We start from the raw sequence: 27,792 nt of genomic DNA on the forward strand, positions 1-27,792 counted from the left end.
TGATAAAAAGTATATGCATTTATCTAAGAAAAGAAATGTTTCTTCTAACCAAAAATCACCTCTGATATTTATGCTTAAGTCATATAAACTATAATAAGATTTTAAGAAAATGATTAATGATAGACTTGTTGGCCTATTAAGATTGATCATTGTAACTCTATAAATCTTATTTAGAAAAGTAATATGACAAGGATGCTCTTCATGAGCTAAAAGCATAACATTGTATTTGATGATTTAGCGCATACAAATGTATACGGACTAATCATTTTACATGTTATAAGAGGTTATGAGTATTCTATCAATCTTGTTGATGAATATTCATTTTATTTATGTTTGTCTAAATGCGTCATGATTCCATTGCTTTTGAAATTCAAAAGAGAACGTGGATAAGACAGAAGCAATTAGACAGGAACATAAAAGAACTTCGATATGATCGAAACAAAGAATATCTCTATGGAGAATTCAAGTACTATTTGGTTGTCAATGAACACTATGATACAATAGTGTAATTAAATGGAGAAACAAGATTCTTTTGGATAAGACAAGATATATACTAAGTGGTTTATCATTTACCTTTTTTGATTCCAGATACTAGAATTTGAAACTACAAAGTTTATTGAACTAAGTTTCATCTATCTCGGTGTCTACTACTCCAAGATATTATGAAGAAGTCACAAACATAGTTTGAGACACATTCGTATTTGGAGTTTACTAGAATCAGAGATAGAGCAGATGAATTCGTGTTCAGAAGCTTGCATGTTTTAGGTATCTTAAAGGAATAAGGGAAAGTCTGAATTATAGTCCTCAAGATAGGAATGTATTTATAGAAATATTATTTACTTTCTTTGAGGAAGACTATATAATGACTTATAACCTAAGAGTAAGGTAAAACTAGAGAAGCAAAAGAGATCAGGTTGATGCTCAGCTTTCAACACCTGTTATAGAACAGGAAGAACAGCAACAACCAGCTGATCAGTACAGGATTATCCTTGAACAACCATCACTTTTAGAACCTCGTCGTAGTGGGAGGGTAACTAGGTTACCTGAGAGATACATGCTTTTGGGAGAAACCTATAAGGCTATCTCAGATGAACATGTATAAGATCCCACTAGTTACAACGAAGCTCTAATAGATAGATATGTTGAATTTTGGAAAAAGGCCATGAATCAAGAAATGGAATCTATGTATTCCAATAAAGTCTGGGAACTTGTAGAGGCACCAAATGGGGTAAAACCTATAGGGTGCAAGTGGATCTACAAGAGAAAAAGAGGAGTAGACGGAAAGGTGGAAATATTTAAAGTAAGATTAGTAGCCGAATGGTTTACTCAGAAAGAAGGAATCAATTATGAGGAAACCTTTTTCTCCGGTTGCTATGCTTAAATCCATCAGGATTCTGCTCTCCATTGCTGCAGTGCTAGATTATGAAATTTGGCAAATGGATGTCAAGACTGCCTTTCTTAAACGGGCATCTTGAAGAAAACATCTACATGCAGCAACCAGATGGATTTATACAAAAAGGCCAAGAACACATGGTATGTAAGTTGCAGAGATCCATTTATGGATTGAAGCAAGCATCCCGGTCATGGAACATCAGATTTGATCAAGCGATAAAATCGTTTGGATTCATTCAGAACATTGATGAACCATGTGTGTACAAGAAAATTCAAGAAAAATTTGTAACCTTCCTAATTCTTTATGTAGACGATATTCTTCTAATTGGAAACGATATAGGAGTGTTGACTACAATAAAGAGTTGGTTAGCAAAACAATTTGATATGAAAGACCTGGGAGAGGCAAGTTATATTCTTGGTATCAAGTTACTACGAGACCGGAAGAATAAAACTTTAGCCTTGTCTCAAGCGGTCTATATCGATAAGATATTGGCTAGATTTAGCATGGAAAATTCCAAGACTGGTTTATTACCATTCAGACATGGAATTACATTCTCTAAGGATCAATCACCTAAAACATCTGAAGAGATAGAGAGAATGAGACGAGTTCCCTATGCAACAGCTGTGGGAAGTCTCATGTATGCCATGCTTTGTACTAGGCCAGACATCTGTTTTGCGGTATGGATGGTTAGCAGATATCAATTTAATCCTGGACCTCAATACTGGACTGCAGTCAAGCATATTATAAAGTATTTGAAAAGAACTAAAAATTATATGCTTGTGTATTCTGGTGATGAACTTATTCCAGTGGGTTATACTGATTCTGACTTTAAGTCAGATAGGGATTCCAGAAAATCTACTTCTGGCTATGTGTTTGCATTGGGAAGTGGAGCTATTAGTTGGATGAGTGTGAAACAATCTTGTATCACAGACTCAATAACTAAAGCTGAATATGTGGCTACATCTGAAGCTGCAAAAGAAGCTATATGGCTCTGCAAGTTCCTACGAAATCTTGAGGTGGTACTTGTTGTAACTGCACCCCTTAAACTATTTTGTGATAATGGTGGTGCGGTAGCTCAATCTAAGGAACCAAGGAACCACAAGAAACAAAACATATTAAAAGGAAGTATAATCTTATAAGGGAATAGTGTAGAAAGGTTATATAAAAGTACCCCAAATGGCATTAGATGCTAAATTGCAGATCTTATTACAATGGCCATTAGTGGGAAACCTTTATAACCTGCACTTAGAGCCCTAGAGCATGTGCAATATGCCAGATATGCTTTGAGAGCTAGTGGGAGATTGTTGGGAAAATATGCTCTTTAAAAGCATATGTGTTTATTTAATTGTAATAAACAATTTTTTCTGATTAATAAAATAAATGAGGTATTTTATTCAAATATCTTAATTGCATTAATATTTGTATTAAAGTCCATTTAATCATATTATATGTATTTATGTGATCACCATGTGGATTCACAGAAGACATAAATACAAGTTATCTTATGATTAAATAAATTTAGTTCGCAGTTGATAAATAAAGTTGGGCACTTTATTTAGGTATAGACTGTAATAAATTCATTGAATGATTTGTCTTAATCATGTATGAATTTATTGATGTAGTACGACTACATTGAACAGGATCACATATGAGATTTAATTAACTTTGTAATAACTGTCAGACTTATTAAATCTCATAGGCATTGATTTTATTGTAATCTTAATCTTGAGTTAATTATGATTTCATGATTGTGATTGTTATTTCATTTGAGTTACCTATGGGCACGACACATCCTTGTGGTCAAGATTACCCGGTATCTTGGTGGGAGCAATTATGAGTATTGGAGTTATGGATTAACAATATAGAATTTGTACAACACATCTCTTGATAGGTTTTCGGTACTTGATCATAGAATTCTCTGGCCAGAGTGTGTCAACATATTTAGTATGTTGAAAATGATCATTAGAGAAAACTAGTAAGGATCAAGGAATAAGATGTTATTAAATTGATTGGACAGTTGAGATATCAATTTAATTAACGATGTGGTACAAAGGATTGTGCAGTAAAGAAATCAATGTGGCTTGGGACGAATTATTATTCGAGCATACAATTATGGAAGTCAGTTCCAATCTTTTAGTGGAGTAGATTTGGAATTAAATAATTGGGCTAGTTTAATTACATGCCTAATTATTGTAGCCACTATTGTATGTTCCCAAATGATCCCCGGGTTAGCTCATTTAATTGATTGCACCACTACTGGACTAATAAGTAAGATAACTAGCAATTTGGGTCAAAAGCCTAAATATATCATTTAGTGGGAGGCTCCATTTAATTAGCTTTTGTATAAGAGGCCTTATGTTATTTTACAAGATGGGTCCCCTATTGAAAAAGCAAATAACGTGGGTTTTGATTTTTCATTATTTGGAGCCTAGGGTTTTCACTAAAGGGAGATATATAAGGCTTATTTTTCTCAACAGAGAAATAGAAGCAGCCACTTTATACAGATCAGAGAATAAGATTTTTCTCTCCATTATTGAGAGAAAAATTTTCTCGTGCTAATTGCTTTGGTAGTGATAAAGGCGCCCACACGTCAAGTGCAGATCGAACCTGAGTCATAACCTGGAAGATCATTGGTGACAGTTCGTGATCTAGCAAGCGTGGTGGCGACGGATCGTGATCTAACAGGAGTGGTGGTGGCAGATCGTGATCTAGGAGCCTAAATCACTTCAGCGGAAAAAGCCAACTCGGATTTTCAAGGTACGATTTCTAGAATACGAATTCTTATATATTATATGAGAGCGATCTTCAAAAGGTTTAATAAAAATTTAAAAACCTACTTTTTCCCAACAGCTCGCACATGTCATGCATTAAATTTGAATAAAAGGATTCGCAATTATAAAATTAAGCTAATAATCAAAGGGCTTCCTCGCTATTTGCCACTTACTTTGTCAACCAAGGATACAACAGTTAAACAAGTAATGTACATTTTTTAAGTCATTTTCTTCTGTAATATATGTTTTCAGTTTAGATATACAACACGACGATTTAAATTATTTTTTCTACAATAATTGCATGAACTATTTAAAAGTCTGATCTTTTCGATCAGATATAGTTTTGCTAAAAAGTGAACTAATTCTTTTCCCAAAAAAAAAAAAAAAGTGAACTAGCTAAGATAAATAACTTTGCTTTTTGTAATTAAAAATTGCCTAGTGATGTCGATTTATTGATGGGCACTTTGATTAATTGTGAAATCATGAAAATATGAACCGTAAGTTAAAAGTAGGAAAGAGTTAGGCCAACGGGAAACCAAACTTTTAAAAAACCTCGCAATGATATGACATGAATGAAATTGGGCAACCCCATTTTGATTTGGGAAATTTACGAAAATAACCATAAATATTTTGTTATTTTCCCAACTAACCTTCTCAACTTTTTTCTATCAACATTAGCCAAACACAAGCCTTTCTCCCCAAATTACCCTTCTTTACAGATCAAAAGCAACAATCTTTCTCCCATATCGGCAAACCAAACGCAGCTTAATCATCAACCAACGTCGACGGCAAAAGACAACAGTAAAGGTGAAATCCGATCATAATCTATCCGAATCCAACACTAATCGACATCACTTAGTGGTATGTGTTATTTTCTGAACTTGCTTAACTGAGTCGTGGGTGAATCTGACGACAGGCTGCCTGTCGCACCAAAAATTTCTGCCTACAGGAGCGACAGGCTGCCTGTCGCACCAAGGAAGGTGCGACAGGCAGCCTGTCGCACCAACTCTTGGAGATTCATTAAATCTGTATTAATTTGATCCGGATCTAATTAATTTTTTTTTGATAATTTCAGGCTTAATGGATTCAGTTGTACTTGAATTGTGTTACGATGGTTGGTGGGAGACATTAGAGGATGGCCGTATGGAGTATGTGAATGGTAAAAATCGAGCTTTTTTGGTTGGAAAAAATTGTCTGTTTGATCAGTTATTGGCAAGAGTATACGAGGTGTTACAAATAAACCCTAATGAATATAGTATTACAATGAAGACAACTTTGAGGTCTAGTAACACATTATATCGTATATGTGCACTGCCCATGGATATATTTGATGATGAAATGGTGAGGGTTGTGTTGCATATGGCATCCGACGTAGCCAATTTTGGATGCATTCCTATATTCGTGACCACATCACCTCGAGTTCCGAGCGAAGGTATTGAGCCACATGTCGATACAGAAACTTCGTTTAGAGCAAATATGTCTGGCCCCGATAATGATGAAGAGGTGTTGCCAAGGACAATATCGCTGCAGCAATATTACTCTCCAATCCACGATAATTATGACAACATTGATGATAACGGCGTTACGTTAGAGGATGTTGGAGCAACGGTATTTCCACTAACGACGTCGTTGGAGCAACGGTATTCTCCGTATCACAACAATGATTTTCGGGACAATGATGATTTTCATCATGAGACAGAGGGGGATAATGTTTGTGCAGAACCTTCTAATAATACGAGGGGCACTCATTTCAATAATGATGGTGATGATGGAGGAGCCGGTCCTTCGAATGTTCCGTCGTTTCAGCACGACGATGAGTGTGAAGACAATACTCCTGTGAATAACAGAGGCAATAGACCTAGTCCTTCTATGGTTCGATCGAGAAGGCGAATTGACCCCCTTACAAGTCTTGCTCCAACTTTGCCTTCGAACATGGTTGCTCCAAGCTTTGTTAGCAGTTGTGATTCAGATGATATCAGTGTGGGTAAGTTATTTGCTGAGAAGAATGAGTTTATATTACAACTACGCAAGGTTGCCTTTAGAGATAAGTTTGATTTCAAGATTGCACGGTCTACTACGACACGTTTCGAGGCTCACTGTTGTTCAGAATCATGTAAATGGCGTATTCGAGCAACTAGATGTTCGAACGAGCAAAATGTTCCTTGGGTGGTGAAGAGAATTGACAATGTACACACTTGTCATAATGAGGTATTGGTTGATGGAGGTCATCAAGTAAGGAGCCGGGTTGTCGGTCATATTATCGCAGAAAAATATATTCAAGACAAGAGGATTTATACTCCGAATGACATAAGAGCAGATATGCAACAGGAATACGGTGTTCAGTTAACATACCAGCAGGCGTATCGGGCGAGAGAAGTTGGTCTTGTAATAGTTCGAGGCAACCCTGCAGAGTCATACAACTTGCTCCCTAAATACTCTCACGTACTAACTACAGCTAATGAGGGTACAGTTACTCACCTCGAGCAGGATGGAGATGGTAATTTCTTGTACTATTTTGTAGCACTCGGATCTTCCATCAAGGGTTTTATGCAGTACATTCGGCCTGTCATTGCTGTAGATGGTACTCATCTGAAGGGACTATATCGTGGAAGCATGTTCGTGGCAACATGTCTTGATGGTAACAATCAATTGTATCCGTTAGCCATTGGGATCATGGATTCAGAAAACAATGATGCTTGGGAATGGTTTATGATGAAGTTACACGGAGTGATTGGTGATAGACCTGAGTTGGTAATTATCTCTGATCGATGCACTGCCATAAGGAGAGCCGTTCTTAAAGTATTTCACAATGCAACTCATGGCGTTTGTTTTTACCACGTCAAAGGTAACATTAAGTCTCAGTTTAGAATGTCCAAAGCTCTTTGGGATCAATTTGAGCCTGCCTTTATTAATGCAGCAAAAGCATATGGCCACGAGGAATTTAAGAGACAACTTGAAGGGTTGTGGATGATCCACTCGGGTGCGGCTGATTACCTAGAAAATAATGTCGGTACGTGTAATTGGGCAAGGTCTCAATTTGAAGGTAGGAGGTACAGCATACTTACCACCAACATCGCGGAGAGTGTTAATTCTTTCATGCGGGAACCTAGAAAATTTCCTGTTACTCATCTTGTTGATAACTTTAGAAAAACAATGCAGCAATGGTTTTATGATAGAAAAATTGTGGCTGAATCAATGACTACTCGGCTAACAACATGGGCGGATGAAATAGTCACTGAGAGGAGAACTATAGCTGAAAGAATGATAGTTCGGCCGGTGTCTCCGCATCGATTTCAAGTGGTAGGCGGTGGGCTTAAGGAAGGTTTGGTTGACTTGCAAAAGAGAACTTGCACATGCAGAGTCTTTCAGCTTGACCAGCTTGTATGTGCTCATGCAATTGCGGCGTGTCTAACACACCGGGTGGATTTTATTAACCTATGCTCGGACTTTTACACTACAGAATCGTTGGCGTTGGCTTATGCACAACCAGTAGAGCCAGTTGGTGATGTGGCTGATTGGGAAATTCCAGATGAAATGGTGGAGATGCAAGTATACCCACCAGTTGAGGCACCACCACCTGGCCGTCGTAAAGAGCTCAGAATACCCTCGGCTGGCGAGGACGTTAACAGGCGGACTGTTAGATGCGGGCGGTGTCATGAACTGGGCCATAATCGTAAGCGATGTAAGAATCCCATAGCGTCGACTCGAAGTTAGTTGTTATTGTGTTTTGTGTATTGTACACTTATATTTCATAAAACTTTATTTGATTTTAAATATTAAAATGTGAGCATTAAAATTATATAAACTTAAGTGCGCAAATTTTAAAAAAAACAAGTTTAAACATTCAAATTACTACAACGGTTTACAATACAATATCGTCATTAAATATGTCAACCGCAATCTTCTTTCTAAAGTACTCGACATGACTAGCGTTAAACTCCAATCCAAGCCCGAACATTAAATACATCGTAACCATCAATACAAAAACACCGCAATCGCCAGTTCCGGGCTCCTGTTGTGGCGCGCTCCTAACTGCGATAACTTTCCAGGGGTCGGCACTCCGCAACTCAGGTCGGATGTTGTAGAACCCAACATATTCCAACCATCGAGGGAAGATAACTTCAAGTGGCTTGAATTTCAACCTATATCTTTTGTCGTCGCGGCATGTGAGTAATGAGTCATAAATCCAGACTTTGTTTTTCCGAAAGTCTACTCGTGCCAGTACCCAATGCTCGCCGTCCAAGTTAACAGGGATGAGTAACTGTATATAAAAATTAAAAAACATGTTGGTTATATATGAAATTGAAAAACAACTAAGAAAAATTGACAACTTGTATATAAATTGCAGCAAAATACATACCATATCGACATCCGTCATTGATTTGGACATTGTGTGCTGTCGCCCACAAAGATAACTATTCACGCGATCGTCGAATACTAATGAATCGACCGCACAATCCCCGTTGTTCCATAACTGATTCAGGAACACCTAGTACATAGATAACCAAGAAATGCATACATTAACAGAACTTAAAGGCAATAATGAAAAACAAAATTAAATAGTATTTATACGATTTGTATGCACGTTACCCAAAAAAATGTGTCAGTATGTGTGACACGTTGGAGTAAGGCATTTGGGTACTGCCGTTGTTTCTCGCTAATCAAGCGGAGATACTCGTGAATATGCTGTAGAGAAACAGAAATATTACGATTTAAAAAAAAATTAAACACAAATCCACAACAGTATACATCACGACGAAAATATAAATACCTCATCGCCTAGCCATCCCATCGAAGCTGTCCCCAAGATTATTTGAAAGAATGACCGCGGGTGCTGGACTCTCCGGCAGACTCTGCTATCACCAGTGAACCATCGATCAAACTCAGCAAACATACTAGAGTCCTCCAACCCTCTCAGTGGATTTATATCCACTGTCGTACTCATGTCAATCGCATGCTCCAAGATTTGGGGTCGAGGCAAAGGGCGGACGTTCTGTCTTCGCCTGACTGGAGGAATCATGTAAGGACTGTTATAAACATACGACGGTATGTACGCGCGGCCGAACTTACTAACGCCGGGAGGCACATCCGAGAACACCTGCACGCTCTCCCCACTAACATCCCCGTAGAAACTATACAATGACGTGGGCGTAGACAAATTTTCATTGCCCACGTTAGTATACACTCCATAGTCATCCGGGGCCTGTCCATTCGCCGAGAAGAACATATTAAACAACTATCAAATTAAAAGTTAAACGCACATAATTATTAAATAAAAATTTGCTCACCGCATACGAGCGTGCAGTGGGAGAATCCTTATTTGGACGTTTAGAAAATGTGTCGATGAAGCCAACAACGGTTTCTTTAAAATCTTTTAATTCTGACTTTATTTCGTAAACGTTACGATCAATCTTATCCAGCCGTCGTTGTATGTAATCTTGAAACTGCTTTGTCCTCGACTATTACAAAAGAAAAAACAGAAAACTTTAGAATAACAAAAAAAAAAATAATTTATAAAGAAACAATATCGTATATTATTTATAACCTCAGATTCCCGTGCGTCATCAGAGTTGTCTGTTTGCTGCTGGTGGTCATCATCAGCCTCATAAGTGTCATGACGCTGCTGGTGGTCATCAACAGCCTCATAAGTGTCATGACGCTGCTGGTGGTCATCAACAGCCACCTCATCCTCATAAGTGTCATGACGCTGCTCTGGTATTGGGTTTGGTTTGTCGTCATGATCGTCATGCTCGTCTGATTGCCTTGTAACCGACGGCATCGCGTTGATTGAGTGTTGGTGCTGTATAAAGTATCATTTATAATTATTAAATGAAAAGTAAAAAATTTCGATTAAAAAATTTTTAGTACTTAGAGTATACCAACCTTAAGAACCCAGCCTGGAATGCTTGGCAAGTAATCCTTCACAGAGACCCAATAATTTCTGCTACTCTCCTTTGAATTTGGCTCAAGAGTTTGTAAAACGTCCCCCTGCAATAAATTAAATTGAAAATTTTAAGTAAGTATACATAACTTAAATTTAGTAAAGTTAAAAAAATAAGTAATACATATTACTTACAAGACGAGATTCGTCGTTGAAGAACGAATAAACCTCGGCAAAATTGATTCTCGAAGACGCCATGGGCTTCCATTGCAAAATGCGGGGAATCTTATTCTTCGTTTTGACGACCCATGTTGATGGCAACCCTCCGATTGCTTCGTAAATCCAAGCCTACAACAACCAAATTAAAAAATCAAATAAAACAACATATCAAATATTTAATACTATAAAACTTATTAATAAACAAAAACAAATACGCACCTGAACCCCAGACGTAAAGCCATAAAGATTGTATTTTTCAATGTTATGATCTGGATTTTTCGACCGAGTCTTCTGAAATTTCTGGTCTTTCTCGAACAGTGCATTGTCAAGACTCTCGTAAATCATTTCCCACGACAACAGACCCCATGGACGCTTTCGGAAGTACTGTATATCATCAACTTGGTCAAGCCAATCGAAATTGATTTGACAGTGATTTTTTCTTGCATTTAGTACTCGGTCCGCAAAATAAAACAGCGCAATCTTTAATGCGTCCATATCGTCCAATTCCTCGAATTTCAACTCATTAAATATTGCATCGAATTCCTTCACATTAATCTTACGATGAACTCCACCAAAATACGTACTCCGTAGCCTCTGCTCCATTTGATCATTTTTTTGATTGGTATCAACACCAAATGAAAGTCCAGTAACCAAGCACCATTCGACAATTGACAAGCGAATCAAATGCTCACCAATTTGAAACCATAACTGATCCTCACGGCTATCTTCTTCATGGGCCACTTGCCTCAGCAAAAGATTGTGCACAATTACCCCACTAAATGGAAAACTTCGACACTCCAAGAAATGCCCAAATATATCCTTTTTGAACATAGTCAACTGCCGCTTTGTTAATTTTTCCTCGATGGCTTTTATGACCGAAGATAACTTACACATGCTCGAAATTCGACCAGGAAAGTGATCGGCATAACTAAAATACATCTTGCCTACATCAATATCCGGTGATTCTGATTTTGCCATGTATCTGTAATATTTATAAATTTATTACATTACGTTTACAGAAAAAAAAAACGCGCGCTCTCGCACCAGATCTGGTGCGACAGGCGCGCGGGCGCGCGCTCTCGCACCAGATTTGGTGCGACAGTGGGCCGCGCATCGGCGCGCGCTGCTGCCCAGCGATGGGCGCGCGCGCGCGCCGTACCCCCCTCCCTCTCCATCCCCAAAATTAAGCCACATCAAAATCAAAAAACAATACTCCCAAACACCATCAACCACCACAAACACCACCACCATTATCACCACCACCATTATTCTCAAGCTATAACTATTATTATTCTAAAATCTCATTTTAAATTAATGAAAATAAGAAAAATTACTAACCTAGGTTTTGTTGAAGGTTGTAGATCGGATGCCGGTGAGAGATGGAGCCGCCGCCGACGAGGGTTGATGTCGCCGCCGATGATGGGAGTTGGATCGGTTTGGGAGAGATGAGAAAAAGGGAGTGTTGGGGGAGAGATGAGGGAGGGGTGTTTTGGTCTCAAAAGTTGTTTAATGGCTAATGTTGATAGAAATATTTTTGGGGGGTTAAGATGAAAAAAATGAAAATTTTAATGGTTATTATTGAAAATTTCCCTTTGCGAACGTACTTAGCATTATTAAAGCCTAATAATTTGTAAATTTATGCCTTTAATCAACGAAAGATCGTACAAATGCTTATAAAATATTCCAAATTTTCAATAATGTAAGCCATTATTTATGAATTGTTGTCCAGTCTCTGTCTGTTGCCACAAACCAAAGCAACATAATCAACATTGGATCTAATTATTCTGCTTTAATTAGAATTTAATAATAAAATAGTGCCACTATATCTTGAATCACCTAAGGATCCAAGATTCGTCTCAAACAATACTAATAATAATTATTAATAATAATAAGAACTAAGAAGAAGACGAAGAAGAAGAACCCAAGATACAATTACCTCAGATCATGAACGCCTCAGTTGCAAACTGTCTAATGCCAAATTGATTCGAAAACTAGTTCTAAATGTTGAGATCTAAAGTTAGAGAACCTTAGAGTCAACAATATCGTAAGCAGCACTGTGGGAGATATATAATGACTAAATTAAGTTATTATATATCTACAATGTACCTTTAGATCCACCATCTCATACTATTGAAATATATAGTCATTATATCACCCTGTATATGTATGTTACATTAGTTCATACGCTTATATATATAACATTACTTTTGAAAGCATTCTCCTTCAATTAGTTTCACCACCATGTGCTTAATTTTTTTTTTTTTTTCGTTTAGAGTGCTAATATTCAGCCCAAAGAATTAGGGGTGGGCAAAGTCGGTTTGGATCGGTTTGAGACATATTCTCAAACCGATCCAAACTTATCGGTTTGAAAATATTTCAAACCGATATTAACTTAAAAATTTTTCAAACCGAACCGATCCAAACCGACTGGATCGGTTTGGATCGGTTTGGATTCTCGGTTTGAGCTTATTAGCTAAAAACCCACTTCTTTTTTATTATTTTATCTAAATTATTTGTTTTTGTTTTTTGTGTCCGTAATCCAAATTGATACCTCTTTTATATTATTCATATCTACTTTGACATCTACATAACAATTCAAAGATACATCCATACAAGTTTACAACATAATACATCCTAATAAAGAAGTTCTTAACCTATTCATTCAAAACAAACTCACAAAATTAAAATAAAGTTGAACAACATTTGACAATTAAAATATTGTGCATCTTGTCCGTCAAAACTTATGGCCTAATTAGTTTTGATTTGTGAAAATCTACATAAAATGATAAATATAATTAGTTAGATTGCTTAACTTAGAATATAATGTAATTATATAATATTTTTGGATTGGATCGGTTTGAATCGGTTTGGAATCCTTCCAAACCGAAATCCAAACCGAGTGATGTCGGTTTGCAATTCAATAAACCAAAACCAGTTTTTTTACTAATGAAACCGATCCAAATGGTCGGTTTGGATCGGTTTGGATCGGTTCGGTTAAAATATGCCCACTCCTACAAAAAATCACACATGATGTCCCTGTGTTGCCCTTTGGAATGAATGTCAGTATTCTTCTTTCTTGTAACTTAATTAGTAACATATATTGTTAATGATTTTCCACTGAAAATTAAAGAACCCATCACTTGATCTTCTTTCTTTGCTTGGCCAATGAAATCAAGCTAATCCCATGGATTCTTCGCTATTAGCCATTCATATTCATATTGTCAGCTTTAAAAATAATATTACTAAAGCAATTTTCATGTCCCTTTCTAGCCGTTTCCCTAATTAATTAATCTTGGTTGCTTCATCAATGATGCTAGCCAAAATCCTTCGGAAAGAGATAGGTTTTGAGAACGTGGACAATTTCAGTGCTGGATGAAGATGTAATCCGACAAGTTTGGCAAGGATCTATAAATGCATGCTCGTACTTGTCCAGCAATTTATGTTTAATATATGTTAATTTGGAGTTTACTATCTTTGGAATATTACTTGTAGGGGTGGGCAAATTCGGTTTGGATCGGTTTGGGACATATTCTCAAACCGATCCAAACTAATCGGTTTGAAATATTTTCAAATCGATATCAACCTAAAATTTTTTCAAACCAAACCGATCCAAACCGATTGGATCGGTTTGGATCCGGTTTGAACTTATTAGCTAAAATTCCACTTCTTTATATTATTTTACCTAAATTATTTGTTTTTTTTTTGTGTCCGTAATCCAAATTGATACCTCTTTTATATTATTCATATCTACTTTGATATCTACATAACAATTCAAAGATACATCCATACAAGTTTACAACATAATACATCATAATAAACAAGTTCTTAACATGTTCATTCAAAACAAACTCACAAAATTAAAATAAACTTGAACAACATTTGACAATTAAAATATTGTGCATCTTGTCCGTCAAAATTTATGGCCCAATTACTTTTGATTTGTCAAAATCTGCATAAAATGATAAATATAATTAATTAGATTGCTTAACATAGAATATAATGTAATTATATAATATTTCTGGATTGGATCGGTTTGGAATCCTTCCAAACCGAAATCCAAACCGAGTGATGTCGGTTTGCAATCCAATAAACCGAAACCAGTTTTTTTACTAATGAAACCGATCCAAACCGATCCAAATGGTCGGTTTGGATCGGTTCGGTTAAAATATGCCCACCCCTAATTACTTGCCTTAGTGATTAACAACTAGCTTTTCCCTAATATTTCAATTTTTAAATTTACCTCGTTTTCAATCGCATTCACAAACCTATCTCTTGAACTTGTCAACCGTAATTTAAAATTTAAAATTAGAATTAGGTTAAACTTGATTATGTAAATGAGAGAAGCTACAAAAACCCCTCCAAATACCTTTCAACATTCTTTTTTTTTCACCCCATTAAAATTAGAGTAATAATACAGCCACAAACTCTTGTACAAATTTATTTTGTATAAACTGATGTGGCATGATAAGATTGGTTGAATTAAATATCACTTGGTCCACATGATTTGTTTTTATTAATTTATATTTTCATTCAACAAATGAATTAATGCCACGTCAGTTTGTACAAAATAAATTTGTACAAGAGTTTGTGGCTGTATCATTACTCTTAAAATTATTTAAGATTACAAAATTTAGGAGTAGTGATAATCTCTCAATATATTTCATTAGCCCTCACTTCTGTATTAACTTCATTAATTCCTAAGAGTACCGTTAATAAAAAAATTAAAATTACGCTTTCTCTTTCATCTACATTCCTCTCTCTCGAACATCACCATAACCACCACCACTCATCTTCGTCACCGTAAGTCCCTCTTCATCATGACACCATTCTTCTATTTAAAAAAAAAAAAAAAAGAGGGAGCTTTGAAAACACCCATAAAAAATCCCGAATTGGTCTTCAGTATTTGGAGTTTACATTCAATTTACTTGGCAAATTCATGGATTCCAAAGCCCAACATGCATTCTTTTTGCTTTTGATTTTCTTTTTTCAAATTATTATGTTTAGATGTTTTGCATTCAAATGGAAGATTTTACCTTTCAAAATTCCCCCCTTTTTTTAACCCCATTAAAATTTAGAAATTATCTAACGGTTATAAAGTTTTAGTGACACCCTTTTAATTTAAAAAATAACTCTGATTTCTTTACTATTTTCCTCGTAACTCTCTTACGATGATTGAACAAATTGAACCTTGTAACCATAATAATAATTCAGATTTTGTGAGAGTCGTAGAGTTGCTTGGTACTCTTGATTTTCTATCAAAACAATTTTCAATTTTTTTTTAATGTAATAGTAAACTCGTAAAATTTAAGTGGTGTTTTATTAGGATAATAGAGCGGTGCCGATAGCACCACTCCATATAAAATTGCATTTCTGTTTCCAAACAAATGGAGAAGCCTCTTGTGGGCTTAGTTTGCTAACACAAAGCCCTGATTTGCAACCTTATATCTCTCAAATACGATCAACTTCTAAGGAAGCCAACCCAATCTAATGACAAGGGGTTGGACAATGGGCCGGGCTTTTTTAGACTTGTTTTATTTTGTACTGCACTACTACTAAAATTTAATCATTGGAAAATATTTTTTAATAACATTTTTTTAATATGTCTATATGGAAATATTATAAATGATTATTTTTTAATTAAGATTAAAATTAATTATTAATATAAATAAAAGAGATAAATTCTGTGATGGATGAAAACTGATATTCTTTCATTTAAATTTATAACTTAATTCTTTATCAATTAGATCTATAAAATTCACGTGCATATACATATTTATGTACGTGTGAATGTATGTATTAGTCTTGTTAACAATCAATACACTCTTCCATTTCATATAAAATAGAAAGGGGTTAATTTCAAATGATTTCTCGTGAATAGATAAGGGAAAAATGGGGGGTGGATTGATGAACTTTTTTTTTTTTTTTTGGGTTCCTTAACAAAAATGAGGATAGATTGAGATTTTTAAAAGTAAGAAAGTGATTTAACTATAATCAAATTCACAAAGGAGGATAATTTAAAATTTACCTAAAATATTAAAATATAAGTCCATCTACATGTGAATCAATCTACAAGCAATCCATTGCAACAAATAGTATGGCAAATTGATGAGATCATATTGACATATTAGGAGTATGTTTGACAGATATTTTCACCAAACATGTACATAATAAATTTAAGGAAAAATATCCACCGTCCACCTATTTTTTTTAACTTTTTAAAAAATACACAATTCTTTTTTCTTTTTTTTTTTGGAATCCACCTAAAGTTACATTTTGTTTCATTTTTCCACTTCCGTTTGTAATCCGTTAAGAAAGCTAACGAAAACTTGAAAAAATGACCATTTTACCCCCAAACAAATTACAATTTCACTCTAAAAATGCCAAAAAAATCAAATTTAATAATGAATATCATTATTAGTACGTTAATGAAGTACAAAAAAATCTTAACCACTAGAGATTATAACTCAATGAATAATAAAATTCTACTTATCTTAAATTCAATTGATGGTTTGCGAGATTGAGCTATTTTTAATACTAATGTTATAATTTAGCATTCTAATTACAGACATATTTTTAAAAAAAAACCCTGCATTTGATGGTTGTGGAATTAATTTCTTTATTGACTGATGGGGAAAATAATTAGATTTAATCTTATTATTTTTGGCAATTTTTAAGGTGAAATTGTAATTTTCGTTTTGGGGGGTAAAATGGTCATTTTTTAAAGTTTTTGTTAGTTTTCTTAACGGATTTCAAACGGAAGTGGAAAAGTGAAATAAAATGTAACTTTAGATGGATTCCAGTAAAAAAAACAAATTGTGTATTTTTTAAAAAGTTGAAAAAAACGGGTGGACGGTGGATATTTTCCCTAAATTTAATCTGCAGGATCTACCACCTGAGTAGACTTTACCAACTAATACAATAATGAATTTTATGCAAAGAATTAAGGATTAATATATTTTTCATAGTCTAAAAGACTATAAACTTCAAATATATAAAGAAAACACCGTATGCATAATAAATAATAAATAAAGAAAAACCACCATAAAAAACAACAACAAAAAACTGAATAACCAATTAAAATCTTCCATTCTAACTTAAAAACCGAACTAGACCAAGCTACTTGATTGTATTTCCAAAAATAAAAATTCCCTAAATTGATGAACCTATGGTCGACTCGAATCAATCAGTTCGGATTAGTTTTGAAAAAGCTTTTATTCAGTTCGATCATAAGGCTCTATTTGGTATAATTTTTCAAATAGAATTTATTTAAATAGAGCTTTTATAAATAGAGTTTTTACAACAAAAAAAAATTGTTGTTTGGTTGTCAATAAAAGATTTTATTAAAAATTTATGAAATTACTTTAATAGATAAGTTTTTTAAAGTTATTTTATAAAAAAATAAAATTGTCAAATAAGTAAAAAATATTTTAGATATTTTAACATTTAAAAAAAATTTCAACCTCTACTCCTAAAAATTTAAAATTTGAGATTTTTCTAGTAGAGTCAAAATAAATTATTTAAACTTTAAAAATTCTATTAAAAAAATAATCAAATAATAACAAAAATTATTATAAGAATTTACAAAATTAAATAAGCACGTATAAACAGTAAATATGCCATATCAAATAAAGATTAAATGGGGAATACAACAAAGCCGCTCACCACTCGTTGAGCCCAATACGCAGCGTATCGACCGTCCTCTTTCTCCTCCCCAAACTAAGGGACTAAACCCCTCCAGAACCCTATCTAATAAAATCTCATTTCCATTTCCAGCGAGCGAACAATACCACTAATCCTCAAAAATGGCTCTTTCAAAACCAATCTTTTTAACCCACCTCAAAACCCTTACAAACCCCCACCGCCGCTGTTGCCACCCACCTCCATTCGCCACCCTTCGCTTCCTCTCTTTCGCCACACCCGAAGAAGCCGCCGCCGAGCGACGCCGTCGCAAACGCCGTCTCCGAATCGAACCCCCGCTGTCGTCTCTCAACCGTTCCCCCAACCAACAGCAACATCAGCAACCCCCGAAACCCATCCAAAGCCCTAATTCCCCGAAACTCCCCGAAAGCGTCGCCGCCCTGTCCGCCAACCGCCTCAACCTCCACAACAAAATCCTAACCCTCATCCGCCAAAACGACCTCGACGAGGCCGCCCTCTTCACCCGCCACTCCGTTTACTCCAACTGCCGTCCCACTATCTTCACCGTCAACGCCGTCCTCAACGCCCAGCTCCGTCAGTCTAAGTACTCCGACTTTCTCTCTCTCCACCGCTTCGTCACTCAGGCCGGTATCGCCGCCAATGTCATCACTTACAATCTCCTGTTTCAGACTTATCTCGATTGTAAGAAACCCGATACTGCCCTTGAGTATTACAAGCTGTTCCTAAACGACGCGCCGTTTAATCCGTCGACGACGACCTACAGGGTTTTGATCAAGGGTTTGGTTGATAATGGGAGGATTGACAAGGCTCTGGAGTTGAAGGACGAGATGTTTGTTAAGGGTTTTGTTGCTGATCCTGTTGTTTATAGTTATTTAATGCTGGGGTTTGTTAGAGATGGGGACTCGGATGGGGTTTTTCGACTTTTCGAGGAGTTGAAGGAAAAATTGGGAGGTGTTGTCAGTGATGGGGTTGTGTATGGGAGCTTGATGAAGGGGTATTTTATGAAGGGAATGGAGGAGGAGGCGATGGAGTGTTATAATGAGGCTGTGGGAGAGAATTCCAGTGTGAAAATGAGCGCGGTTGCGAATAATTCAGTGCTTGATGCTTTGTGTAACAATGGTAAGTTTGATGAGGCTTTGAAGTTGTTTGATAGGATGAAGAATGAACATAATCCGCCTAAGCGATTGGCGGTGAATTTGGGGAGCTTTAATGTGATGGCTGATGGGTATTGTGGGCAAGGGAGGTTTAAGGATGCTATTGAGGTTTTTAGGAAGATGGGTGAGTATAGGTGTAGTCCGGATACATTGTCGTTCAATAATTTGATTGATCAGTTGTGTAAGAATGGAATGTTGGCTGAGGCTGAAGAGCTATATGGAGAAATGAGTGACAAGGGAGTGAATCCTGATGAGTATACGTATGGTCTGTTGATGGATGCATGTTTTGAAGTGAATAGGGTTGATGATGGAGCGACGTATTTTAGGAAGATGGTAGACTCGGGTTTGAGGCCTAATTTGGCAGTGTATAACAGATTGGTTGGTAAGTTGGTTCAAGTGGGGATGCTTGATGAGGCGAAGTCATTCTTTGATATAATGGTGAAGAAGCTGAAGATGGATGATGCAAGTTATAAGTTTATGATGAAGGCATTGAGTGATGGGGGGAAATTGGATGAGATACTTGAGATTGTAGGTGGGATCTTGGATGATGGTGGCATTGAGTTTAGTGAGGAGTTGCAGGAGTTTGTGAAAGGGGAATTGAGCAAGGAAGGGAGAGAAGAAGAGGTGGTGAAGCTTATGGAGAAGAAGGAAAGGGAAAAGGCTGAAGCTAAGGCTAGAGAAGCAGAAGCTGCAGAAGCGGCCAAGAGGAGTGCAAGAGCTGCCATCGCTTCTTTGATTCCATCAAAGTTTGGAGATAAAGTAGGTGGTACAGAGATGGCTGACAATGCAAATGCTAATGAAGCTGCTTCTGTGGCTGAAGCACAGGCTGGGAAAGAAGTGAATCTTGAGGAAGCAACTGCTGTAGAATCTGCCTCAGCTGATGCAAATACAACATAGCACAACCGAGAGAGTAACTGCCTGAATATGTTGATGGGGAAATGATGTTCCTTTTCTGCAATGAAATTGTTTGGAGAATGAAACCCTGTGTCATTTGCTTCTTTGAATCAATTAATACTTTGTAATTAGAAATGTGGAAAGGGTTCATTTATTTTGTTTTCAGGGTAAATTGTTCATCTACGAGAGATGAAAAATTCCAATCTAATTTTTCCTCTGTTGCATTTGTTATGTGCACAGAATAAACTCTAACAAGTCACCGTTAATTGATGGATCATTGATGGATCATTAGCAAGGGCATTGGCATTATGCATATTGCATATATTTAAACAGAGTTTGTTATGATTCTACCACTTTGCCAAGCTTGGCTTTCATGCTTCAATTTATTCTGTTGTCCTGAACAAGATGAAAACTGATAGGCAGAGCCAAATAATACCTTAAGTTTGCAGCTCCAGGGATTTCCTTTTTGTAAGGAACCTCGAGGGTACGAGGAAGATTTTATTGATTGAAAATGAAATGATACACCTAACTACTAATGATACACCTAATTACTATTAGGGGTCGTTTGCATGAAGCTATTACAAGAAAATAAAATATAAAAAAGAAAAAAGAGATCAAATCTACAAATATGCTCATAAAATGAAAGACACAAATCAACTAATGCACAAACTTTACAGAACTTGTTGCTAGGATACCTCTGTGTCTCTACAACAAAGTGAAATGTATATTTAAGGATCAACTACATTATTACTTTCTGCGAAAGTGTGCTTCATACAAATTACAATAGCTTCAAACGAATAAATAGCCCATCGATTATGTAACCACGGGAAGAGTCAAAGAGAGGTGAACCTGAAAATTGAATAACCAACATAGGATTAAGTTTTCATTACAAACATCCATACTAGCAGCTATATTGACTATTGTTACATAATTAATTCACTAATCAATCAATGGTACCAATTTAAGAGCTTGATTATGGTTTTATTGCATAATTAATTGAATATCACTACTTAATCAGATAAATGAAATGTTACCGATCAATGAGAGTTATTCCAGAATCTTCAGTTGTCCATTGCCGAATTTCACAATCTGGTTCACAAAAAATCACAGGTTTACAGAAACAAGAGAGGAGATATCAGATTAACATGTTTTGAAAAAGAAAATATGTATTTAATAACATTTAAGTGTACCAACCTATTTAAAATTGATAACATCCTTCCGCTTGAATGCCCAAATAATCAATTTCAATATGTGGCATGTGAGCACTCTTTGACCAATCACATGTTGTCTCCATATCTTTCATACAACTTGGGACCGTCGGCACTGATCCAGGATTGTAATTGCATTTCTTATGGGGGAATAATCAAACTAGACAATTCCAAATCCAAACAGCATCTTATGGATTGTAATTGCATAAGATGCAACTGATCAAGGATTGTAATTGCATTTCTTATGGGGGAATAATCACACTAGATAATTCCAAATCCAAACAGCATCTAGTGCGGGAACACTTTTAAGCCCTCGTGGGAGAGAAACCGAGTTTGAAACATACCACAGGTCTATAGAATGCAGGTTCTTAAGGTCTCCCCATATGGGTTGTTTTTCATCCTCAATATCATTGGAAAAGCTAAACTCTTCACAATAGAAGAGAAGTTGTGGAACCATTCCCCCGGCCAAATTTGTACATGATCACAATGAGCAATGGTCAGAGTGGCGAATGTTGGTGCTGCAGTACTGGTACTAGGACTAGCATTAGTCGTTGTTAACATCATTGTCTGTTGCAATGGCATCAAACTGGTATTCTCCAATCCGTTTCCAAATATGGGTACAATGGAATCAAAATCAACTTAGGGCAACCTGAAATGTCTAACTCAGAAAGACAAGGAAACGAAGGAGGCTCTATCATATCAATTTTTGATCCATCAGCATCATTGTCTATCCTCCTCAACCATCCCTTTAATTCAGGAAAACCAAGGATACTGATGTACTCAAGGGATGAGAATCTGGTCCTGGATGCTATTGAAGAAAAACAAATGTACACCAGAGCATCTAACCAAGAAAGGGTCAAACTCTTTAAAGAAGGTAGTTGCTCTAACGGTGGGATATATTGACATCTCCTACAGTTTCTTATGCAAATTTCAGTTATATCGGACAGAGAGGAAAGCGAACGAGAAAGCCTGACACCCCAAAATAAAATATTGAAAGTTCTCTCAGATTTTTGTGTGGTTTTAGGCCATCTAACAAAGCCTCAACATCTACATCCGTATGCCCACTGAAATGTTAGAGACTCTAGATATTCCTTTGTTTCTAAGTTGGCTAAACCTGCTGCATTTTGCTTGTTACCCGAGTTTTTAATGCTTAGGTGTCTGCCCAAGTTGTTCAGCCCATTCAGTTGGCTCAGCTCAGCCCCCCTGCTTACTATGAAATCTGGTAAAGTATGAAACTACTTAACCACCCAAGTCAATTTGGCATATCACTCAATGATTCACACCCATCAATTATAAGATATCTGAGGCTCACCATCCTTCCAATATTCTTGGCAATTCAGCTAAAGACCGACAGCCATTACAATCTGGTGTTTCTAAATTCAATAGCTTTGACACTGAATTAGGGAGTTTTGTAATCCCATTTCCAGGAAGGTTAAGATACCATAGATGCTTCAACTTACTAATGGAACTTGGCACTATCTCAATCCCTGATCAACTCAAAATTAGCGTACGCAAACACTTAAAAATTTGATCAAATTTTGTTAAAATTTGACATATTTATTGTTCTTTCAAATCTACCCAACAAATGAAAGGTTCTTAAATTCTTAGCTCTACACAATGCGGTTGGAAATTTCAAGGAAGAACCTAAATCGAGCACAAATGAAATGTGAAAAGTTCTTTCATCAATGTTACTTGCATCCAATTTTGACTAGTTACACTCAGTTCTAGAGACTGACCCTGCGAGATCATGGACGAGATCATGAATCTTGCATTTGACTATATTGCCGTCACCATCATATATTACATCTTGGAAAAGCACCTCCAAAGTAAACGCATAAAATACTCATTACCAACATCTTCTGAAAATTGATTGTCGGCTGATAACCCAAAAAACCCTTATGCCATCCAAAAGAAAATTAATTGTTTCTTCCCAATCTAATAATATTTCGGAAAGAGTACACAATAAGAAAAGCATTGGTGCAAATGTGACGGTATATGGTTGTAACTAAGCTCAAGTATTGGTAAAATATGATTTCCTTCCTGTTTTATTTTTGATAATTCCTCTTGCCTAAACGGTAACCAATAAGCTTCTATTTTGTTACAATAGAGTAATCGCCCGACTGTCCTTATGGCAAGGGGAATTCCGACACATTTTTCCACAATATCTTTTCCAATTTCTACTAGTCTTGAACCTCTTGGCTCTACCCCTTGTTCAAATGCCATTAGTATGAACAAAGACCAAGACTGACCTTTAGAAAGGCCTCTTGCAACACGTTCACTACGAGTGGCTACTATTATATTGCTTCCTCCTGCACTATTCCTTAAAAGAGTTTCTAATTTGAGCATTCATCACAATTTTCAATCCATACATCATCCAAAACTAACAAATATTTTTTTCTATCTATTTTTTGGTGATGAACTTCTTGTAATTTGTTCAAATCATGTTTTGAGAATTCTCTATAGGCTACAAATGCTACGGTCTTCTCTAACATTGCTTTATGATAAAAGATATCAGAAATACACATCCATATTCTTAAATCAAAATGATTTTTAACTGTCACATCATTATATACTAGTTGAGTAACTGCAGTTTTGCCTAAACCACCTATTTCCACTATTGTTGTGCGCGGAATGCGGAATCAAGTGCACCAAATAATCACAAGAAAAATAAAGAATACAAAAATTTTTCGTGGTTCAACAATATACTTACGTCCACAGGAGTAAAAGAAAATAATTGTATAACTAACAATTATTAGAGTACAATATTTGAGTAAAGAAAACTTCACTTTCCAAAACTCAAATAGACCTAGTGCTCTCTCACACACTTGAAAGGAAAAACCTCTCAATTACACACATTCTCCAATTGCTCACTCTCTTAACAATTCTATAATTAAATTGTTATTCTCTGAATTTGGAATTCTCTTAAATTTTTGGGATGCCATTCAAGCTCTCATCACCTCTCTATTTATAGCCTAAATAATTGTCAAAACTCAACTTCGCAATTTGCCCATTTGTGCAAGCTTGCATGCTAGCTGTAGTAAGCTTGCATGTTAGCTGTGGCAAGCTTGCATGCCAGCCATATGTTTGTTGAAAAGTTGGCTTTTGTTGCTGACTTTTCAACAATTCTCCACCTTGGCGAAGATTTAGCTAAATCTGAGCCGACTACCAACGAATCATCATCTCCAAAGTGGCTGCATCTCTGTGACTGTTTACGCACCCAAAATTTGTGATCAAGCCAACCGTAGTTCAAAATTCTTCAAACTCAATACGTTCGAAGAATTTGAATTAGTTTCAAGCAATATTGAAACTTAACTCCAGAAATCACTTTTGTCAACATATCTGATGGGTTATCTTTAGTATTGATCTTCTTTAATAACATATCACCACCTTCGATAATTTCTATCACATAATGATATTTCACATCTATATATTTCGTCCGAGCGTAATATTTTTGATACTTCGCAAGGAATATTGCACTTTGATTATCACAGAAGACCACAATGTTCTCTTAGATTACTCCCAAATCATCTAAGAAGTCTTTCAACCAGATAGTTTCCTTTACAGCTTCAGTTACTGCCATGTACTCTGCTTCCGTAATGGACAGAGTAATTGTCAGTTGTAGAATTGACCTCCAGCTAACCAGACCTCCACCCAATGTGAATACATAGCCCGTTGTTGATCTTCGATTATCTAAGTCTCCAGCAAAATCAGAATCACAATGCACAACACATTGTTGACCACAATTCTTCTTGAATAATAATCCCACATCAACTATTCCATATAGATATCGGAGAATCCACTTCACCGTAAGCCAATGGTCTTTACTCGAATTTTGCATATATCGACTAACCATACTAACAGCTTGAGATATATTTGGCCTTGTGCATACCATAGCATACATAAAACTATCCACAACATTGACATATGGAACACGAGCCATGTAGTCGTGTTTCTCTTGGGAAGAAGAATATGAAGAAGAGCTTAATTTAAAGTGAGAAGCTAGAGGAGTACATACTGGTTTAGTTTTGTCATCCATGCCAAATCTTTTGAGCACTTGCTTGAAATAAGATGTTTGAGTCAACCATACGCTCTTATTCTTCGTGTCTTTATGAATCTACATCCCAAGTACTTTCTGTGCATCAACCAAGTCTTTCATCTCGAACTCAGAAGCCAACTGCTTCTTTAGTCTTTCAATCTCAGTTCTATTCTTGGAAGTTATAAACATATCGTTGACATAGATGTGAAATATCATTATGTGAGAGAGATTATCGAGGGTGGTGATGTGTTATTAAAAAAGATCAATACCAAAGATAACCTATCAGATATGTTGACAAAAATGATTTCTGAAATTAAGTTTCAACATTACTTGAAACTAATTCAAATTCTTCGAATGTGTTGAGTTTGAAAAATTTTGAACTACGGTTGGCTTGATCCCAAATTTTGAGTACGTAGGTAGTCACAGAGATGTAACTATTTTGGAGATGATGATTCGTTGGTAGTCGGCTCAGATTTGGTCAAATCTTCGTCGAAGTAGAGAATTGTTGAAAAGTCAGCACCAAAAGCCTACTTTTCAACAAATATATGGCTAGCATGCAAGCTTGCCACAGCTAACATGCAAGCTTACTACAGCTAGCATGCAAGCTTACACAAATGGGCAAATTGCTAAGTTGAGTTTTGCCCATTATTTAGACTATAAATAGAGAGATAATGAGAGCTTGAATGACATCCCAAATATTTGAGAGAATTCAAAATTGAGAGAATAACAATTCAGTTATAGAATTGTTAAGAGAGTGAGCAATTGGAGAATGTGTGTAATTGAAATATATTTTTTTTCAAGTGTGTGAGAGAGCACTGAGTGTTATTTGGGTTCTAGAAAGTGTAAACTCAAATATTGTATTCTAATAATTGTTAGTTATACATTTTTTTTTTGCTCCCGTGGACGTAGATATATTGTCAAACCACATAAGATTATTGTATTATTTATTTTTTAGAACAACGTCAAGATCGATTTGAATAAGGGCATCCATAACTTCGCGCCTCCACATGACGAAGTTGATTTTCCCATCAAAATTTTCAATATTGATCTTTTGGCCTCCTATAATAGGTGCTGAATGGAAGTTTCACCTTCTACAATTTTCTCAACGAACTATTTCCATTTGAAAAACAGCCTCTATAATGTTAATTTCGCATAAATAAATATACCAGGAAAGTTTTCAGGAGAATGGAGGGGTCACAGTGATCCTACTTAAAACCTAGACTGCTTAGACTCTTATCATTTTGTTGACAAAACTTTCTTAAATATGCATAAATACACACTACTTAGATTGTCTCTCAAGTACAAATGATTGTCTACATCGTGTTCGTAAACAGTACCGTATACGTAAACAGTATCGTATCCCTCCAAATATGAACCGTTGGCTCTGATAGCACTTGTTGTGCGCAGAATGTGGAATCAAGCGCATCAAATAATCACAAAAAAAAACTAAAGAACACAAAAATTTTATGTGGTTCGGTAATACACCTACGTTCATAGGAGTAAGAGAAAATAATTGTATAACTAACAATTATTATAGTACAATATTTGAGTGAAGAAAATTTCACTTTTCAGAACCTAAATACACCCAGTACTCTCTTACACACTTGAAAAGAAAAATCTCTCAATTACACACATTCTACAATTGTTCACTCTCTTAATAATTATATAATTAAATTGTTATTCTCTCAATTTAAAATTCTCTCAAATTTTTGAGATGTCATTTAAACTCTCATCACCTCTCTATTTATAGCATGAATAATGACTAAAACTTAACTTAACAATTTATCCATTTTTATAAGCTTGCATGTTAGTTGTAATAAGCTTGCATATTAAAGCTATATATTTGTTGAAAAATTAACTTTTGGTGCTGACTTTTCAACAGCTATAGGAATGATTGAGACATGATGCACATCATTTGAGGCCGATAAGTGGTTTATAATTCCATTTTTATCGCCACCTCTCCCGATAATCTCTTCTGCCGACATATAAGAGTGTGTTTCCCTTATATTTCTCTCTGAAACTTCTCTTTCATTAGGACGCTCAGAAAGATGAAACTGTTGATCATTTTCTATCGACTCTAGTCTCTTTCTAATACTCTTAATTTTATGACCCATCTTAAGAACTTATGCAAATTCGTTTTCCTATGAGAAGAAGTTGCGTACCTCTTTTGCCACTATACTCCCAGTCATTGTCTTTTGCCGCAAGAATTCAGTGGAGAAATTATCCAGTAGATAATCTGCGGAGCAAACTGCATCTTTCAGCATTTGTAGCCAACCCGTCACAGCACGATTATGTCTGCTGTGCCGCTATTCAGCATCAAGAAGTACAACATGGATAGTTTCAACAGTCGCCCTGAGCTTGCCAATCTCATCTGGAACGCCGTAGGCCGATCCGATTTCATAAAAAATCTGAGAAGCCAATAGTTCCAAGATCTTCCCGGCAACGTCAAAGAGAAGTGCTTCAGCTATTTGTTCTCGCTTGCTGGAATGCGAGTGAATTAAAAAGAAGGGTAATTTTTAAAAACCACCCCTGAGGTTTGCCTCTGATACACCTAGAGAGAATATATGCATATATTGA

General features: G+C 36.0%; 3 protein-coding genes and 1 long non-coding RNA gene across 4 annotated transcripts; 2 read left to right on the forward strand and 2 right to left on the reverse strand.

Moving 5' to 3' along the window:
* The first annotated feature begins 5,502 nt into the window (after window positions 1-5,502).
* Window positions 5,503-7,878, forward strand: LOC112099569. The gene has a single exon (XM_024186983.1). The coding sequence runs from the start codon at window positions 5,503-5,505 to the stop codon at window positions 7,876-7,878; it is 2,376 nt and encodes a 791-aa protein (XP_024042751.1).
* Window positions 7,879-10,331: 2,453 nt separating this feature from the next.
* On the reverse strand, window positions 10,332-11,242 carry LOC112099570. Its single transcript, XM_024186984.1, has 2 exons — window positions 10,480-11,242; window positions 10,332-10,393 (listed from the first exon to the last, which is right to left on the reverse strand). The coding sequence occupies exons 1-2, from the start codon at window positions 11,240-11,242 to the stop codon at window positions 10,332-10,334; spliced, it is 825 nt and encodes a 274-aa protein (XP_024042752.1).
* A 6,691-nt stretch (window positions 11,243-17,933) lies between these two features.
* On the forward strand, window positions 17,934-20,319 carry LOC18047572 (pentatricopeptide repeat-containing protein At3g49240, mitochondrial). Its single transcript, XM_024189753.1, has one exon. It carries the CDS (start codon window positions 18,067-18,069, stop codon window positions 19,972-19,974), a length of 1,908 nt encoding a protein of 635 aa, XP_024045521.1. The 5' UTR covers window positions 17,934-18,066; the 3' UTR covers window positions 19,975-20,319.
* A 177-nt stretch (window positions 20,320-20,496) lies between these two features.
* LOC112100331 lies at window positions 20,497-21,603 on the reverse strand. Its single transcript, XR_002906671.1, has 3 exons — window positions 21,166-21,603; window positions 21,006-21,060; window positions 20,497-20,820 (listed from the first exon to the last, which is right to left on the reverse strand). It is a non-coding gene; the product is annotated as an uncharacterized LOC112100331 (long non-coding RNA).
* Window positions 21,604-27,792: the final 6,189 nt, after the last annotated feature.

This window comes from Citrus clementina, unplaced genomic scaffold (genome assembly GCF_000493195.1).
Source record: "Citrus clementina cultivar Clemenules unplaced genomic scaffold, Citrus_clementina_v1.0 scaffold_3, whole genome shotgun sequence".
In the NCBI taxonomy this organism is placed as follows: Eukaryota; Viridiplantae; Streptophyta; class Magnoliopsida; order Sapindales; family Rutaceae; genus Citrus; species Citrus x clementina.